The sequence below is a fragment of the Eulemur rufifrons genome, chromosome 7 (genome assembly GCF_041146395.1).
Source record: "Eulemur rufifrons isolate Redbay chromosome 7, OSU_ERuf_1, whole genome shotgun sequence".
Taxonomy (NCBI): Eukaryota; Metazoa; Chordata; class Mammalia; order Primates; family Lemuridae; genus Eulemur; species Eulemur rufifrons.
In genome coordinates this window covers 52,916,807-52,937,836 of record NC_090989.1, presented here as the reverse complement: position 1 = coordinate 52,937,836, position 21,030 = coordinate 52,916,807, and the positions used below count along the sequence as shown (strand labels likewise).

At 35.9% G+C, this 21,030-nt stretch overlaps 1 protein-coding gene across 1 annotated transcript in view; it reads left to right on the top strand.

Annotated features, from left to right (window-relative positions):
• IFT57 (intraflagellar transport 57) overlaps window positions 1–21,030 on the top strand; it is a 61,891-nt gene that overhangs the window by 8,088 nt on the left and 32,773 nt on the right. The window contains exon 5 of the mRNA XM_069472577.1: window positions 7,368–7,436. Coding sequence (XP_069328678.1) covers window positions 7,368–7,436 — 69 coding nt within the window. The remainder of the gene's footprint in view (window positions 1–7,367; window positions 7,437–21,030) is intronic.

The window sequence follows — 21,030 nt, the reverse complement described above, 5'->3', positions numbered from 1 at the left end:
TCCATTTTCTGGAATATTTTATTTCATGGTTTCTAGAGAAAAAAAGCTTTTAAATGCAGTGCCAAGTATCAGTCGTTTAGACCTTAGTTAAGTTAATGTTTGTGTTCTCTAATTATTGAGGTCTGAATTTTAGCAAAGTTTCTTAAACTATACAAGGAAGTATATACTGCTAGTTATATGAGTAATTATTTTATTAACAACCATTCATGATCTTAAATAGGCCATGACTCAGAAAGAATTTAGAACAAAGCAATAGAATTTAGGATTAATGTTATACATTCTGCTTCATAAGAATACCATTCATTTCTAAGGAATTCCTTTACATATTTCAAATTAGGATGAGTACTACCCTACAGGAGTTTTTAAAAAATGCTTTTAAATAACCATCATTATGTAAGTTGTTTGGCAGCCTCTGCACCTTTTTCCATGCTTAACATCCTATCCATAGTGTGAAACTAAATGGTGAAGTCTCTGCAAATGTATTAGACTAGTAAGATGATAGAGACAAAAGAGCTTTTTCTCAAGTTAATTTTTTTCTCAGCATTAGAAATGGATTGACCCTGATATTTTAGAAAGTGTAAACATTATCTGAAACAGAGATGGTGTAAAAAACAACTTCATGATGTAGAGTTGACCCTTGAACAATGTGATGGTTAGAGGTGCTGGCCCCCCCCACAGTCAAAGATCCATGTATAACATTGGACTGCCCCAAAACATAACTACTAATACCTGACTGTTGACCAAAAACCTTGCTGATAATATAAACAGTTGATTAATTGTTTTGTATTTTGTATATTATATATATTATTAATATGTACTGTATTCTCATGATAAAGAAAGCTAGAGGAACAGACACGCCTGGAGCTCTGACTTGGGGGGAAAGGCGGTACAGGAGCAACGTATGTAACCTGCAATTCTGTATCCCCCATAACGAGATGAAATAAAAAAATAAAAAAAAAAGATGGATCTGATGAAGGGCAATTATACAAAATATATAAAGAACTCTTAAAACTCAAAAATAAGAAAAGAACCAGATAGGTATATAAAAGGATGTTCAGCATCATATGCCATTAGGGAATTGCAAATTAAAACAACAGTGAGATATACCTATTAGAATGGTAAAAATCCAGACCACTGACAACACTAAATGCCTGTGAGAATGTGGAGCAGCAGAAACTTACATTCATTGCTGGTGGGAATGCAAATGGTGCAGCTACTTTGGAAGACAATTAGGCAGTTTCTTATAAAACTAAACATACTTTTACAACATGATGAAGCTATTGTGGTCCTTGGTACTTATTTAAACAAAATGAATTTATTCTCATACAAAAACTTCAGCCTGGCCATTTTTAGCACCTTTATTCATTATTTTCAAAACTTGGGAACAATCAAGATATCCTTTAGTAGGTGAATGGATAAATAAACTGTGGTATATTCAGACAATGAAATATTATTTAGCACTGAGAAATGAACTATCAAGTTACAAAAAGACATGGAAGAAACTTAAATGCATATTACTGAGTTAAAGAAATTAATCTGAAAAAGCTACATAATGTATGATTCCATCTACATGCCATTCTGGAAAAGGCAAAGCTATGGAGACAGTAAAAAGATTATGGATTGCCAGGGGTTGGGGGATGGTGGGATGAACAGGTAGGGCACAGAGGATTTTTAGAACAGTGAAAATACTCAATGTGACACTATGTTGGATACAGGTTATTATACATTTGTCCAAACCCATAGAATGCACAACACCAAGAATAGACCGTAATGTTAATTATGGGCCTTGTGTGATAATAATGCAGGTTCATCAACTTTAACAAATGTACCAGTCTAGAGGGGGGTGTTGATTGTGTTGTTTCCTGTATTTGGAAGCTTTATTATAACTTGCATATGTTTTTTTTAAAAAAAAAAAAAAGAAAGCTAGAGAAGAGAAAAAAGAAGATCATCAGGAAGAGAATTATATTTACTATTTATTGAATGAAAGTAGATTATCATAAAGGTCTTCATCCTTGTCTTCATGTAGACTAGGCTGAGGAGGAGAAAGAACAGCAAGAGATAACAAGAGGATTGTGGGTCTTGCTGTCTTAGATGGCAGAAGCGAAAGAAAATATGTATACAAGTGGACCAATGCAGTTCAAACCCACGTTCTTCAACGGTCAACTGTATTTTACTGTCATAAACCAATTAAACTTTTTAGGTGATTTTTAAAAAAAATCAATGGATAATAGTTTTTAGTTGAAATTAATTTAAGTTACTTAAGTAATTTAGGTTTATTATTTAAAGTAGTATATGCTACAGAGGTGTTCATCACCACATTATTTTAATAACAAATCTTTAAAAATATGCAGTAATTAAATTAGACTATATTCAAATAGAATGTTATAAAGCCATTAGAAATCGTTTACAAAGAAATATTAGTGACATGGGAATGATGACTTATACTGTACTTTATGCTATAAAATTATTTGAGAAAAGGATTTCAAATTTTGTCATCATGACCTCAACTATATAAAAATGTTAAAAAAAATCAATGTATTAACATTAGTTATATATGGGTAGAAGGATTATGGGCAATTCTTTTCTATGCTCTTTTGTGTTTTCAAAGTCTTTAACATGTATTTTACCAGCAGTATAAACATGTTTAACCACATATTTAAAAAGGATGACTGTTATTTACAGAAGGAAAAAAGATCATTGTAAAACTAATCAATTTAAAAGATATCTTTTTTTAATGTCATAAATTTAAAAAGTCAAAGCAAGAATATACTCATTTATTCTATATTGTGTTGGACATTTTAAACAGTTTAGACTTTATTCTTTGTGCAATAGATGTTTCCATTCAAGCTCAGAAATCAAGTCCTCACCTATTCCCAATTGTTTACCTCATTTATTCTACTCAGTTATTTACCTCATCTTGTCTTCTTAATAACTATTTAATAGTAATTAATAGTTTGATAGATACTTGGTCCTATTAATAGTATATCAACATTTAATTTCAAAGACATATAACTCAAAACTCTAGTCAGGGGAAAAAAGAAAAACCTACTAGTTAGGAGAAAAAAAATCTGAGAGTAAAAACCATGCCTAATTTTGCTCGGTGTTCTATCTCCAGCTTATTGTGCAGGGCCTGGTGCATAGTAGGTGTTCATTAAATATTTGACTTATAAAATCCATCTGTCAGGACATTGTTGTGTAACTTTTAGAAATTATAGCTAATTTTTTTCTAGAAACCCTTTAAAGTTCAAAGCAGCATTATTGGGAGTATAAATTTAGAGAAATATACTAGAAAGCAGCCTCTTCACATATTTCTTCCCAACCATGAGGTTGGGAAGACCAACCTCTATCCTTCTATCATAAGACCAAACTAAAGGCCTTCCTCAAAGGGGTTTCCTCTGAGGCTGTTCATTCTCTTTCATCATGTCTTTTGAATTTTTTTTCTTTCCTTTCTTCCTTATTATCATCATATGGGGCCCTCTCTTACTTCTCCTATTCTTCTTGCTAAGGAGAACTGGTTCACTGCCAAGAAGCCTTTTGATGGTGAGCTATTACTTGATTCTGTTGCCTGAGTTTGTGGGGTTGCTGAAGGATGGTGAAGATCATTTTTGACAGAGTTCTGCTATAGTCGTCTAGAAACTAGATGGTTATATCAAGATAGCACATGTTGATAATTGTGAAAAAGAGTATAGGTTGTGACACAGAAAATTCTCACCTGCTATGTATAACCATATCCTTAGTAATTAGAAATAAGAGAATTAAGAAGGTACATATCAGGCAAAGAAATGGCAGGAAATTGTTGAGTGCCTTTTGAATTATTAGATTAGAATCTTAATTTATCCTAATAGTTTAAAATAAACTAAACTATTTTAAGCCTATTTACATTTGAATTCCTTTTGAATGCTCTTAATAATATTTAGTAACTGAAATCCTTTTTCTATGTAATGGTTTGGGTTCTCCAGAGAAACAAAACCAATAGGAAATATGCACACACACACAAACACACATATATTTATATAGAGAGAGACTTATTGTAAGAAATTGGCTTACATGGTTATGGGGCTGAGAAGTCCCAAGATCCACAGTTGGTAAGCTGGAGACCCAGAAGAGTTGATGGTAGAATTCCAGTTTGAGTCTGAAGTCCTGACAACCAGAGGAACTGAGCTGATCATGTAAGTTTCAGTCCATATCTGAAGGCAAAAGAAGACCACTGTCCCAGTTTGAAGACAGGCAGAGAGTAAATTCTCTCTTACTCAGACTTTTTGTTCTATTCAGGCCTTTAACAGATTAAATGAGGCCCATCCTCACTGGGGAGGGCAATCTGCTTTACTTGGTCTACCAATTCAATTATTTATGTTATCCAGAAATACCCTCATAGACACACTCTGAATAATGTTTAACCAAATATCTCATGGCCCAGTCAAATTGACACATAAAATTAACCATCACAAGTCCACTCCTTGTCAATTTGACATTCATACATGTCATCTTAAACCATAATCTCCAAATAAAGACAATAGCAAGATCATAATTCTGCCTAACATGATATAACTATTCCATATACAACAGATAACACACTAACCCCTTCCCTGGAAGAGGAAGTAAAGTCCTTGAGTGATGTTTACTCTTTGCCTCAATATCCTATAACTTAAATACAATCATGTAAAAATAACAGTACTTAAATACTATGACATAAAGTTAGTACATCTTAAGTTACATAAGGAAATATGGGAGGGAAGAAAACAAAACAAAAATCTCTGCATACAAATACATTCATAACAAAATAAAGATTAAATACTCATGACAATGATCCTCATTTCTGTAAATGATCACATGCTTGTAGCTGGCATTTATTTATTTCAAAATATTAAGGGGTGCAAATGTTTTTGTTACATGGATAGCTTTTGTAATGCTTGAGTCAGGTCTATAAGTGCGCCCATCACTCAAATAGTGTTCATTGTACCTATTAGGTATGATTTTTATCCCTCCCTTCCTCCCTGTAGCTGGTGTTTATAACTACTTTCTTACACTAAGCACCACAGCTGGTTGTAGTTCTTTACCTGGTGGAGTAACCCAAACCTTTATTCCTGAAGGGTGTGGGCCATTAGTAGTACTGCCTGGATTGGGTTGTTGTAGTTTTCTGTTAACTTGAATCACAGGGCATGGTAATACTAAGAGATGCCTTAAAGGATCTTTTGTATTCCAGACATACTCTTCCTACGTCCATCGTGGAGTAGCAATCCAGTCAGGATCTAGCTAGCCAGTACATTAACTCCTTTCTTTGCCTGTTGATTCAGAAGTATGAGGAGCACAAAGTGGCTAAGTGGCAGCCTTAACTTCCAATTCAATGGGATCATTGTATCTCTTGGTGGACGCATTCTTCCTTTTGGAACTAAGACCTTTAGGCCAGCAAATCATAAGGTCATGGGAACAGGAAGCAAAAATTTTGCTAATGGGCTACTAGGAATGATAGCAAGTGGTGCCACTCCTATTTCTACCCCTTGATTCCTGAACCTGTGAATCCTGGCTATGGGAAGATATTGGACTCTGATTGATTTTAGTAGCTACTATTAAAGCTTTTTACCTAGTAGTGTTCAGTCCAATATAATTCGCCAAGTATTTATTGATTGCCCATATAAACAGTGCTGATCAGGTTATTGTGAAAGCATTATAAACTGATCTCTTCTCCTATGGGCATTGAGTCATTGGCATTTCAGTCATTTACTTTGACTGTGAAGTCGACCGTTATTAGTGCAAACACACAATAAGTCATTTTTCAAAAGTGTAAATCTATGCTTCAGATTTAAGATACAAACAATCAGTTTCCTTTGTACTTCTGTGCCCCACTACCCCCTCCCTAAAAAAAAAGTAAATGTCACTTGAGTGTGTAGACTCTACATTTATATTGTTTTTTATTTTACTAAAATCTTTCCAGTTCTTCAAAGTTTAGCATAGGTCTCATATCGTACTTTAATGGCCCCCACCCCGAGAATGTCTGAGTAGATCTGGAATAGAGCCTTAGAATTGCATTATGAGTTCCCAGGTGATACAGATGGTGCTGGTCTCAGAACCACACCTTGAGAACCAGTGGTAAATATGTTTCTAAATTCTTGAAGGTAAGGATTATCTTTGAAATCTACAACTGCAACTTTATGCAATTCTACATATGGAAGTGTTCATCAGTGGACACTCACTTGTTGGTTTGTTTTTTTCTTTACTACATCATATAACTTGAGGACCAAGCTCTATTGGCTTTATTACCATGTCCTTAAGATCAAGATAGTCTTGTTAACTTTGTTTCATTTACTATGTCACTTGTCACCACAAAGACATTTGAAGAAAAAGGGAGTTCATATTTTGTCCTACATGTTCATAGAACCTGCTCAGACTCCATATTAACTGCATATTGGTGAGAGGGTTTCTTCTCAAAGGGCTGCTTCCTAACCCTAACCCCTACAACCAATTGGTCTGCAGATCAGGACTAGTTTGGAATCCACTTGAACTATCCTTTTAAATAGATTTAGGGCCATGGGCCAAGCAGTGCTGGTAACCATTACCTTATCAAGCTTGAGCATACAAGAGATGAGATGTATGGCCGGGCGCGGTGGCTCACGCCTGTAATCCTAGCACTCTGGAAGGCCGAGGCGGGTGGATCGCTCAAGATCAGGAGTTCGAGACCAGCCTGAGCAAGAGTGAGACCCCGTCTCTACTAAAAATAGAAAGAAATTATCTGGCCAACTAAAATATATATAGAAAAAAATTAGCTGGGCATGGTGGTGCATGCCTGTAGTCCCAGCTACCCGGGAGGCTGAGGCAGTAGGATCGCTTAAGCCCAGGAGTTTGAGGTTGCTGTGAGCTAGGCTGATACCACGGCACTCACTCTAGCCCGGGCAACAAAGCGAGACTCTGTCTCAAAAAAAAAAAAAGAGATGAGATGTCAAAACTATGCATCAGTGTGATTGGTCTTTAGAGCAAGTGAGAATATTCTGTGTCTATAACCTCTCATTTTTGTCCATTTCAATCATATTGCTCAAACTTCTATTTATTTCAGATAAACCACTTGGGTCTGTTTCCCTTTCCTGTTTTTGTGTTTATCTGCAACAGCTCCCTTCCTTCGCCTCCTTTTTTTTTTTTTCTTTCAGTGACTGCAAAAAATGTTCTATTTAAATGGTCCCATCAAAACCTCAAAAACCAGATGAGCTGTTAATAATATTATGCGTTACTTTATACTGGGTTTTTGAATACGCTTTCCTGCATGGGTCTTTATATCAAGCTTAGTATAGCTTAGTATATTATGTATGTGAAAGCTGGAAATATATTTTTAAATTATAATTTTTATAATTACTTTTAAATTCTTTTATTTTCCTAAGGAAGAGGAGACAGATAATGAAGAAAACTTTATTGATCTCAACGTTTTAAAGGCCCAGACATATCACTTGGTAAGTTTCATGGGATACACACAGGACCAACAAGCAATCAGTATACGTGTTCTGCTGGAAATTTAAATGAGTAGAAACCATGGTTAACCATTGTTTTGCATGCCATTTGGAAAGTCGCTCTCAAAATTACTTTCCTATATATAAAATGTTATAATTATAGCAAATATAAAAATCCAGAGAAGCAAGTGAGACATCTTCCTGTCTATACCATAGAAAATCAACACAGTGCTTCTCGTGCAAACTGAAAATAATTTGCCTGGTGGCATTTTTTATTATGGAAAGACATTAATTATTCTATTTCAAGCTATTTTCCATTATAATAGGCCAGGATTGAATGATCTTGATTATGGGAAAGTACTTAAATTGTAATTCTTTGAGACAAAATGGAGTATATTAAGACTGGTATGTGCATAGGTAATAAGATGTTGCTTTAAGTCAGTTTTTTGCTGTGTTTTAATTATGAAATAAATCCAATCTATAAAAGAGAATATACCCAATGAGATATTTCAAATGTACATATTTTGCATTTTTCTATATGTATATTATATTTCAATAAAGTATATACCGATTACACCCTCAAAAAGTATGTATGCAATATAATATTTTTATTTGTCCCCTATATAGTTTTTCTTGTCCTCAAAACAAGTTTGGATCTAGTTTTGGTTTCATATCATGAAGACTTCCTTGACCACCTCTCCCCAGGATGATCTCTTCATTTATCATTTACTGCCATAGTATTGTTAATTCTCATTAGTTATTATTAATGATGTGTGTGTTTTCTGCCCAACTTAAGATATAATATAACATGTGCCTAACTTCCCTGAGTGTGTAACTTGACTTTAATACTGTCTAGGATTCCAACTTGGGCAAGATTCCAAACTTCTTCCTGCTCATCTTCATCTGTAAAATAAAAATTTGACCTTTTACATAGGGTTTTTGGAGATTAAGAGAGTTACTACATGTAAGACTCTATAATGATATCTATCATATAGAAAGTACTCAGGAAGTATTGGCAAAAACCAAAACTCCTATTCCTTCACATTCCCCTTCTGAAATCTGATTTGTAAGCTCCTTGGTAACAGGGTTAGCTGTGTTTTTTTATATTCCCTGTAGTGTAACACGGAAGGTACTGAATAAATACTTCTTAAATGAAAGAAGATACTTTCATTGATCAATTAAATTTTATCAGAATAATATCTTAACACTTAAATCTAAACAAATAAACCCCAGCTATGACAACACCTTTGCTCATATTGTAGTTTTCAAAGTACTTTAAAACACATCTTTTTATTGACCTTGTGAGGAATTTGGATAGATGCTGTTTTTTTACAAATATAAACCATTTTACAAATTTTACCTTTTATAAATATAAGCCTTAAAATTTATAACCTTGGGACAGTTTCATCTTTTAAAAAGCTAATAAATTACAGTAACTGAATTTGAACGGTTTCTTCAAACTCCAAGTCTATTATTTTTTCCCCTTTACCTCGTAACAAGAGTTCAGCAAGGCATAGGTAGGGTTTGATTCCTGCCTTGAGCAAGTACACTGTGATGTTGGTGTTCATGTAACGCATGTGTTGAAGATGATTATGACAAAGTGCTCCTATGTATGAGTAGAAAAACAAAAAGAGATGTACACGGTTATTCTTAGAAAGAAACTGTCATTTGTGTTATTCATTCTTATGTTGATGGTGTAAATAGAGAACTGTGAAGGCCACTTGGGAGTCCTTCTAAACAAAGTAGTTTGAGTATTGGGAAGGAGCAAAGTAATTTAATTTGCCTCTACCATTACTCTAAGTCCCTATTGGTCCTGATTTCAATTTTTCACCTCAATTAAATTATATTTAACATGAGGAAGGGTTTTTCTCCTACCTGTGCCTTTATAAATTATCTAAGTATTAGATCTTTTGGACAAAGATGATATAACATATCCTTTAGAGCTAAGACTATGTATAGTTCCATTTTCACAAGAGGAGTAAGTGTGAACACCAGGTGTTTGTGGATGGTCAACCATGGAGTACTAATGAGGCAGAAAACTCTCTCATATTTAAAAAAAATCTGGCAAGCTTATGATATTGCCCACTAAAGCCATCTGCCTTAGACAGCTGTGTCTGACTACAGCTTATGATGGCTCAGGCTGCTCTTTCCCCAAGACAGAATTGCTATATAGGTTAGTAACATAGATTTAAGATTTTATGTTTCATGCAGCAGGTGGACTCACAATGTAGAAGAAATATTATGTTAGTAGAGCTTAGCATGATGAATTCTTCACTAGAACAAAATGATATGCACTATCGAGAAAATTGATTTACCAAATGTGTATGTGACTGTGCAAGCCTAGCAATGTGTGGGTCAGAGCAATCCCTCCCTACCGGTGGTTTTAAAACACTAGATGCTTCTCCAGTCATTCTCTATCCTCTCACCCTGCTTTATTCTTCTTCATAGACCCTGGTATGGTATTATATTAGTTACTGATTTGTTTATTGTCTGTCTCAACCATTAGAATGAAAACTCTTCAAGAGCAGGAGATTTTTCACTGCTTTCTTCACCTGTGCCTGGTGTATAGCAGTTGCTCAATAATCAGTAATATTGAATGAATGCTATTTTATAATTTTATAGGCAAGGTATACTTTAATCTTCCTAGAGAAAAAAAAAAAAACTTGATGATTGTGTCCTCTTCTATGTACCATGTGGGATAATGCAGGGAGAAATCTACCTATATTCATTCCTTTCATTGAATAAAGCGAAGGCTAGACCCTGAAAAACATGCTCTTAAATATCATGATAATTCCAAGAGTTGGATATACACAAGCATTTTCCTAAGACTTGTGGTAAAATGAAGCAAGAGAGAATACGAGTGAAAAAGATATGTCATAGTTTTATGTTCTCTGTCAGCAGACACTGAGACAGTTTGGAGTGAGTACAAGATGTTTATTAGAAATAGACATGAAGGATGGGGCAGAGGGGGAAGTCTTGCTGCAATGCAGGTCCAACAAAGAGTTGGACAACTGGTGAGGAGCTCTGGAGCAAGTGTTACCTGATTGGTTCAGTCCCTGGAGGAAGGCTATCCTGGAAGGACATACTGGCAGGTGAGGTGGCTCTGCAGGTGAGACAGACCTTGAGAGAGCTAACAGCAGGAGACTATCTGCTGGCCACACTTCTTGCAGCTGGGCAGCAAATCCTCTCTTGAAACAGGACCCAGTGACTCATCTTCCTGACTACCAAAACATAGTTGAAGCCTGTAACTGCTAATCTGAAGAATTTATAAAGAAATACTGTCTTCCCACTGACTAAATTTTAAATCTGGCTAAGCAGATCATGACACAACAATAGATTTCACGAACACTGAAAAAGACATGTTCCAAGAGAAGAGTTCCTCCTATTGATAATGAAGTTTACAGTGATGAAATTGGTTAGTTTTGGAAGCAGGTGCTTTTCAGAATATTTATTTGAGATTTTAAAAATATTTTAAAGCCATTCTTACTGTATGATTTCCCTCTCCACTTCCCTTACACCAATTGTGATTTTGCCAAACATAATACTTTTCAGGAAACCAACTACAACTAGTGAGGGATTGCTTTATCTTTCAAAATTTCATTTGTAAGTTAATTATTTTAATTTTGAGATAGCTTTTCTTAGAAGGAAAGCATCATGGATGAATATGAGGCTTCAAGGCTAGTCCACAAGCTCCAGATTCTCTAAATTGCTCTGATTCCTGAGCATTCTTTTTTTTTTTTTTTGCCTCATCTTCTTTTCTTTTCTTTTTTTTTTTTTTTATTTCATCTTATTGTTATGGGGGATACAGAATTGCAGGTTACATACGTTGCCCATGTACCGCCTTTCCCCCCAAGTCAGAGCTCCAGGCGTGTCTGTTCCCCAGATAGTGCGCGTGGCACCCATCATGTAGGTATATATCCCTCCCTTCCCCACCCCCCCTTCCCGAGTCAGCACCTTCAAGCGTTACCATTCCCCAAACGGTGCGCAATGCATTCATTGTGTAGGCATACACTCATCCCCTCCCCCACCCCCCACCTCAGTCTGATATCCGATTGGTGTCGTTCCCAGATATGTATTTAGGTGATGTTCAGGGAAACCAATTTTCTGGTGAGTACATGTGATGCTTGTTTTTCCATTCTTGGGATACTTCACTTAATATAATGGGTTCCAACTCTCTCCAGGAGAACCATAGAGATGTCGTATCTTCATTATTTCTTATAGCTGAGTAATATTCCATGGTATATATATACCACAGCTTACTAATCCAATCATGTATTGATGGGCATTTGGGTTGTTTCCACATCTTTGCGATTGTGAATTGTGCTGCTATAAACATGTGTCTTTGTTACAGAATGACCTTTTTTCCTTTGGGTATATGCCCAATAATGGGATTGCTGGATCAAATGGCAGGTCTACTTGAATCTGTTTAAGATACCTCCATAATGCTTTCCACAGGGGTTGCACTAGTTTGCAGGCCCACCAGCAGTGTATGAGTGTTCCTGTCTCTCCACATCCACGCCAACATGTGTTGTTTTGGGGTTTTTTGATAAAGGCCATTCTCACTGGGGTTAAATGATATCTCATTGTGGTTTTGATTTGCATTTCTCTGATGATTAGGGATGTTGAGCATTTTTTCATATGTTTGTTAGCCATTCTTATATCTTCTTTTGAGAAGTTTCTATTCATGTCATTTGCCCACTTTTTGATAGGGTTGTTTGATTTTTTCTTGCTGATTTTCCTGAGTTCTAAATAGAGTCTTGTTATCAGTCCTTTATCTGATGTGTAGTATGCAAATATTTTTTCCCATTCTGTAGGTGGTCTGTTTATTCTCGTGACTGTTTCTTTGGCTGTGCAGAAGCTTTTTAATTTAATCATGTCCAATTCATTAATTTTTGTTGCTGCTGTGATTGCCTTGGGGGTCTTCTTCATAAATTCTTTACCTAGGCCAATGTCTGTAAGAGTCTTTCCTACATTTTCTTCTAGAATTCTGATTGTATCACGCCTAACGTTTAAGTCTGTTATCCACCGTGATTTGATTTTTGTGAGAGGTGAAAGCTGTGGGTCCTGTTTCAGTCTTCTACAAGTGGCTAACCAATTCTCCCAGCACCATTTATTGAATAGGGATTCTTGTCCCCAGAGTATATTCTTTCCTGCTTTGTCAAAAATTAGGTGACTATATGAGAATGGTTCTATATTTGGATTTTCTGTTGTGTTCCACTGGTCTGTGTCCCTGTACTTGTACCAGTACCAGGCTGTTTTAAGAACCACGGCCTTGTAGTATAGTTTGAGGTCTGGCAAATTAATACCTCCCATTTTGTTTTTGTTGCTTAAAATTGCTTTTGCTATACGGGGTCTTCTCTGGTTCCATACAAAGTGTATAATTATTTTCTCTACGTCTGTGAAGAACGATGTTGGTAATTTAATAGGGATTGCATTGAATCTGTAGATCACTTTGGGTAGTATAGACATTTTAACAATGTTGATTCTTCCGATCCACGAGCATGGTATATTTTTCCATCTATTTGCAAGTTCTGCTATTTCTTTTCTCAGTGTTTCATACTTTTCCTTATAGAGGTCCTTTACCTCTTTAGTTAGGTATATACCTAGATATTTTATTTTCTTTGTTGCTATTTTGAAGGGTATTGAGTCTTTAATTTGGTTTTCCGATTGACTGTTATTGGCATATATAAATGCCTCTGATTTGTGTATATTAATTTTGTAGCCTGAGACTTTGCTATATTCGTTAATCAATTCCAGGAGTCTCATGGTTGAATCCTGGGGGTTTTCCAGATATAGCATCATATCATCAGCAAAAAGTGAGAGTTTGATCTCTTCCTTCCCTATTTGGACTCCCTTGATTTTGCTCTCTTGCCTGATAGCTCTCGCAAGGACTTCCATACTATGTTGAAAAGTAATGGGGACAGTGGGCAGCCCTGTCTGGTTCCAGTTCTAAGTGGGAGTGCTTTCAATTTTTCCCCATTCAGAATGATGTTGGCTGTGGGTTTGTCATATAAGGCTCGTATCATTTTTAGGTAGGTTCCATCTACGCCTATTTTGTTAAGCGTTTTTATCATAACAGGGTGTTGAATTTTGTCAAATGCTTTTTCTGCATCTAATGAGAGTATCATATGGTTTTTGTTTTTGCTTCTATTTATGTGGTGAATTACATTTATAGATTTACGTATGTTGAACCACCCCTGCATCTCTGGGATGGAGCCCACTTGGTCGTGGTGGATTATTTTTTTGATAAGTACTTGGATTTGATTTGCTAGTATTTTATTGAAAATTTTTGCATCTATATTCATGAGAGAAATTGGTCTGTAGTTCTCTATTTTTGTTGCATCCTTTCCTGGTTTTGGTATCAATGTTATATTGGCTTGGTAGAACGTGTTGGGGAGAATTCCATCCTTCTCAATATTGGAGAATAGTTTATGTAGGATGGGCACCAGTTCTTCTTTGTATGTATGGTAAAATTCAGGTGTGCCTGAGCATTCTTGAAATCTTAAATGTAGCCAGAGCTACCCTGAGAGTGGCTTTGGAAGAGGACACTAGTGTTGAATTAAAGCTCTGACAGTTGGGCAGGGCCTTTGATGATTACGAGTATTGTAGTATGTTCGGAGCTGGGGGTGGGTTGGGAGCAGGGAAAGAAGGCTCGCTAGCAAGGTGTGCTGGTCATTTCTATTTCTAAGTTGAGTATGTCAATTGGGAACGTGCTGCATGTTCATGGTGGTTACGCTATGATTATGAGTGGTTTTTGTAGCTCCCTTCTCCATTGTGGAACTCAACAAAATCACAGCGACAACGTTCTGGCAGCATAATGCAGATGTGTCATTCTGCTCCCCCATTGAAAAAAAGATGAGAGGGTGCTATGCAGTCTCTGAATTCTATTTTTAAATGCCCATCACTTCATTTCAAAACATTTTTTTCAAACATGCCATAGATACTATTCTTCTTTGAGATGCTAAATTTGAGGTTTTAGAAACCAAATCCTGAGTTATACAGCATAAAACCAAGTATCTCAAAAGGTTTAAACACAATTGGTTTTTAATTACTTAGCAAAAAAATTCATTGTACCAAGAATGAGAGACTTTTTTAGCTTAAAAAGCAAAAGCTGAAAGGAAGTAAAAAATACGGGCTTAGAATAAAAATGTCATTTCAGTTTTAGTTTAGGGTGTCATCTAGGCAATACATCTGCAGTATTGTAATCAAAGAGGGGAAGAAGAGGGATCTACTTTGGTTAATATCTTAAATACTTTACATTTTCTTAATTTGACATATGATTTACACTTTCCTTCTAGGCAAAACCTCCTTTCTGAGAAACACAAGGGGAAGAAACTTTCTACAAATAGTTTGTCCCATAGATTACCATTGATTTTGATTCCTGCTTGAGGAAAATGTTTTTCTTCTCCTTTCCTAAAACCATTTTTGTGTTGGGCCACTTATCTGTGTTATGAGAGAAGCCTATGGTTGGTATTTCACAGGAGAAATGATTAAAATGCCACATGTTTGAGAGTGATGGAATAATTATGACTGAGTAAATGCTTTTATTTCTCTGGTAACTAACCCTCACCACCCCCATCAATTTTACATCTGGAGGTGATTAGGAAATGTGGGCTAGAGAAAAAAGCTCTGCTTCTCACTGCTCAGCAGAAGCTCAAACAGCAGTGCTTGCTGGGTGTAAAAGACAGAATTTTGCTTGATCTTTAAGTGTAGCTTTTGAATCCACACTCGAAATATGAGAGATCCTTATTTTCATCCTGGTTTCACTGTGTGTCTAGCAAGGAGGAGGAAGCAAGGACCTTCCAAGGTCCCTTCCAGATCTAGGTTCATACCTTCAAGGTAGATTCTATGGCAGAAATGCAGCCTTAGATAAAATCCTGACTGTGTGTCACTAGCCACATGGCCATAGCTTGTTAATTAACCTCTGTGACTCTGCTTTCTTATCTGTAAACTGGGACACAAATAATTCTTCCCAGTCTTGTTTTGAAATTATTATAACTTAACTTGTGGACAGCACCTGATGTGGTGGTGGCATAGAGCCTGCACTTGATGTATTTCTTATTTTGTATAAGTTTTCACCTTTCCTAGAGACTGGAATTGCCAACATTCTGTGTGCCATAGGAGAATAGAAAAAGCCCCAATCCGTCAATACAAATAAGTCCCTAGATTGTCATGAGTATTTTTGAGTAAGAAGCTTACATAGGATGTAAGTTATCAAGAACCTTGCATTTCGATGTAAATTAGGAAGCCCTGGTGATGTCATGGATTTATTTTCGTAATCTGTCACATGGATTATTATTGAAGGCCCACTAGACTAAATTTGCTCTCACACAAGTTCTACCCTACAGAAATTACTAAGGGAAATCTGATGAAAGTAATATAATAATGATTTTTTCAGGTATTATTTGAGAGCTGTCATTCTATAAATGGATAGGTTATATTTCCTGCATCAATACTAATAGCAGATATTTTTTTACATAATTCAGTATATTAGCTAAGCACTTAGAATTTGTGCATTTTTCAGTCTTCTATAATATAGCCCTATATTCTTGAAACCCACCCACCATCCACCCCTGGCAGTGTTAGTGTTTTGAATATCTGACTGGTACTCTGTCATTTTCGTCCAGGATGTCTAGGTAGTCACTAAGATCTGTGGATGCTGCCTTTGAAATATCTCTCATCTCCACCCCTTCAGCTGTCTTTCAATGCCATGTCCTTTTCATCACCTGTCTGAATTATATAACAGTAATGTCCTAAGTGGTCCTTTCTCCTCATCCTTCAGTGTCACCCCCACCCTTATATAAAATATTTTTCACCCTGCTCTTCTATGTGACTTACCAAAACATGACTTGTCTCAGGTCATTCTGACTTCAATAACTTCTGATAGCTTTTCATTGCCTATAGGTCCATTTGTATAGATTGTAGAGCAATAACATTTTGGTCTGACTTTCAAGGCCCTTAGCAGTTTGACAACTGTCCACATAACAAATTTGTTTTCTTCCATAAACCCCTTATTCCAGTTACACTGTTCTCCTCATAGGTTTTCAAACACCTTGTAAGCATATCTGCTCCTATCCCATCCTCTTTTCTGTCCTCTCTTATCTAAAATACCTTCTCACCGTCTCTCTATCTGACTTAAACTCTCACAGTTTAGCTTAAATTCTGCCTCCTCGATAACACCTTCCCTTATCACCCTAGCCCCATTTAATCCTACAACCAACCCACAAATCTACAACCCATAAATCTTTATAAAACATAACTAGCATGATTTTTTTTGTGAGGATTTTTGTTGTTTTATTCACTCCCTGGACTGGAATAGTACATGCACATAGTAGGCACTAAATACATATTTGTTGGATAAATAAATTAAGTAATTGTACCTTGCTTATAACTCTTCTTTGCCTCTTCTTTGGCTTAGAGGACAAAAGTCACATTCCTTAGCCTAGATTTTAAGGTCTTTCACAATGTATTTACATCTTTTTTGCTCCTCAATATTCACCTTTTTTTAAGCCCCGAGTCTCTTCTTATTTTGATCTTCACAAGCCATATTCATTGGTGTTTTAGTATTTTGGCTTATGTTGTTTTCCTCACTGTAAACAGCTGGCTTGTCTCTTTTCTACCTAGTTATATCTTAAACATCCTTGTAAGGCTAAATTAAACCTCACCATTGTATTAAAATATACTTCTTTTTCATTCAAACTCATAAAGCATTTACCACCTATACTGGCTAGGTTTGGGAAGTTAATCAAACTGATATTTTTACCTGCTTATTTAAACAGCTTTATTCTTTTTAGAAGTAAAATATGTTCCTTGTGTTTAAAAAAAAATGAAATCACAAAAAAAAGTACAAGGAAAAAATGTGAAAATTTCCCCAAATCTCAGCATCCAGAAATAAATATTGTATCCCTTTATTCATAATCATCCTGAGGTTATATAAGATGCTAACAGAATCTGAATGAAGGGTATATGGGAATTCTTCCTGTGATATTGGTGCAATTTTTTAGAAGCCTGAAAAAAGTATGATGCTGACACTGAAATAGATTAATGAAGTAGTGCAGAATCCCTAAAATAATCCAAATATATGGTGATATTAGTATACATAGCAATGCAAATCAGTGGGGAAAACTGAACTATTCAATTAAATGGTGATGAGATAATAGACTATAAAGCTGGATTCCTCCCTCATATATTACGCCCAAGTAAACTCCACATGGATCAACAATTTTAAAAAAATTAGGCACAAAAGTAATAAAAAAAATGAGTGACAAGTGTTATACTCATGGGTTGAAGTGGGCATGACAAAGTATGACAAGAAAATCAGGAACATAAAATAAAAATCCTGATAAATCTGACTGCATAAAAATTAAAACTATATTATAGGAAGGTGGGGTGGGGAACATCATAAACTTAAAAGACAAGTGATAAACTAGAGAAAAATAGTTGTAAGCTATGTGACAGACAAAGGGTTGATAGACACACAGGGCAAAATGTTTTAGAGCTTGTGCCCTAGAGTAACACTGCCTGGACCTGCCGCTTACTGGATGTGGCATTGGAAAAGTTACCTCAGTTTCCTCATTTTAAAAAATGAGAATAAGACTCCCTGATTGATGGTGTTATATGTGAAAGCATCTAACATCATGTTTGGCATATAATAATGATAATAACTACTGAAATATATTGGGTATTAATATGTACCATGCACTGTGTGAGCCTTTTAAATATATCATCTTATTTAATGCTCACGAATACCCTTCCAATAAGGAAGGTACTGTTATTATTCTCATTTTACCAGATGGAGACCCTGAGATTTAGAGGGGTTAAGTAACTTGACCAACTGCTAGTAAATGATAGAGGTGGGATTTGGGCAGAGATGGGATTCTAGACCCATCCTCTTTACATTGACACCATACTGTTGTGACTCTTAAAGACAATTTATTAATAGTTTCCCATTCCTTGAGTTTTGGGACTATTTAATCTTGACAGTTAATTGAACTTTTATCTCAGTAGCTATATGAATTGAGCTCTTCAAATGAATTTGGGCGCTGATATATACATGAGTTTGCCATCTCAACCATATATATAAAAATATATATATTTATAGAACGTAGTCTTTCTTGAGATGCTTAACCACTCTATTAATATTACCTGGGAGAAGGAGAGATTACCTCTTGGAACAGGATTCTGAGCAGTCTATTAACATTTTGTGTTTGCTCCTTGAACTGACGTGAATGTTGTACCACACAATTTGAGCCCAGGGTTATTTTATGGGTTGGTTTAGACTATTATCTTCAGTTCTTCCTTTGGCAGTCTTAGGATCAGTTTTCATCTCATCAGATTCTCCTTTTACCAAAGACCAATTATTACTCCCATTAACTGGCCTCAAACTCTTCCTAATAGACTGTAAACTCTTTACAGGCAGGGATTAAACCTTTTCATATTTCCACACTGAGCACGGTGCCTGGATTCTTACCTTGAATGTTGTAGGAGCTTAACAAATGGTTTATTGGTTAAATTAATTAATTATAAATAAGACTTCTAGAAAACTTGTGTCTTATTCAGTTTCTAATTGTTTCTTCAGCAGCAGTGACTGGAAAATGCAATTTCCCAAAAGCTATGCTTTATCTTAGTTCTAACGTTTCAGAGAGGGACTTCATCATAATGATACAAAATTTTAAGCAAAAACAGCAGTTTATTTCTCTTTACAAATAGCCTCACATAAAATACCATTTGTTAAATGGACAAACAAAAGGTTTTCTCAAAGCAAACTAAGGCACAGTATGGAGTTTTAAAATGATTTATATGTCATATATGGGGCTTGCTCAGTTAATGTATCCAGTTATTAAGGCATTAAGAAATTTTGAGTGAGCAATAAGGTTATGAAATTGATGTGCAAACATGGAAGTAGAAAGAAACTGTAGTTGAATAAGTTAATGCTGGTCTGCCAAACCTAATGTTCTCTTTTTACCCTTTCTTCATTTAGTAACTAGGCCATTTCCCCCAGTATATTAATTATGGTCTGGGAGTGAGTAAAAATTTTTGAGCTCGTACATTAAATCATTTTAGGACATTGTGAGTAGGAGTTAGCAAATCATTGCTTAAAGGAACCAAATAATAAGCTAGTAAGGGTAAACGCAACTTATGAAAGGGCCCAGTATAAAGACGAATAGCTTATGCAATGGAATATCTAAATGCAGTGTTTGATCTTCATATACCTGCTAAGTCAGATTCTGGGTCTAATTCAGACAGGGCCACTGCAAAACCATTTGCCTTTGTGAAAATTAGAGAAACATGCCCTTCCTTGAGTAAAAAATTTAAGTACGTTATTCACAATTTGCACAACCCTACATTCAGACCTGAAGAAAGTGGGAATGTGGATGGGCGTCCTGTTGTGGCCTTGTTTGGTGATCCTGGACTTCACCCTCTTGTAAGGAGGAGCAGAAGAAGGAGTGGGAATGAGATCAGGTTGGAAAGCACTGGCTCTGGGATTTAATCAACAGCAGCCAGCTTCAATTTGCCCAAACAATGGCTCCATAAATCAAATTTATTTTTAAATCAATAACCAATGTATCTACATTCTATTAAGAATCATGCAAAACTGCTGCTGAAAGAAAATGCCCTCTTGGTTCAGCCTGACTCTGTGGGACTGAGATGTGGGGCCCATAACCCTGGCAGGAGCAAGCCTGTATGTATAGCCGTACACATGCTCCAAATGTCAGGGTTCACAAAGCACTAGCAGGACATACATCCTCCCTGGCCCCACTGGTCTACTTTGTTTGGTATAAAAAATTAACTAGTCAGAATCAGGCCTGCTAGAGCCGAGGACAGGTACCCAGATGTGCCAATGATTGCACACAGGCCGGGCTCTTCTAAGTGTAAGCACGTTATTGATGCCAGTGTGAATTTGCATGGCAGAGAACCTTCCCCATTGCTTTAGGTTTCAACACAGAGACTTGTTACCCCTTTTCTTGCCATCACATGTTCTCATATAACTTCATATGTCTACTTTGTGAATGCTGCACCCTCCTCCCCAACTCTGATATTCTTGCACTACACTGGATTCAATTTGTATAGAAGTATATATAGCATTCTATTAGGTACTCAAAATAATACAATGTTTCTATATTTAAATGAGAGCTTTAATGTCTAAAATAGAATCTTGAGCTTCTTTCACTTAGATTTTCCACATTTTATTTAATGCTTATACTTTCTTATACGTCTGTTTTTTTTAAATGGAATGTTTAACTAAATAAATCCAAACCACATGTTATAAAGTATAAAAGCATATATTAGTTATCCATACTCAAAATAGTGACATTAGAAATATATAGTCCCCTGAATTTCTGGACAAAAAATAAAACATGCTTTTTTAAGGCTCTGAGTCTATTCAGGACTTACTACTATGAGCTAAGAGGTAGGAGAGTCTTTGTTATATTAGCACTACCCCAGAGTCTCAGTTGAGAGTGAGTTCAAAGCCCCTAAAGGCCTCAAGCTCCCACAAATATACAAACCCAACATAAGGTTCATCTTCTACTTAGTCTTAGACTGAATTGGAAAGACAAATCAATGAGCTTTCATTTAAGAAATGTCTTTTAGTGAC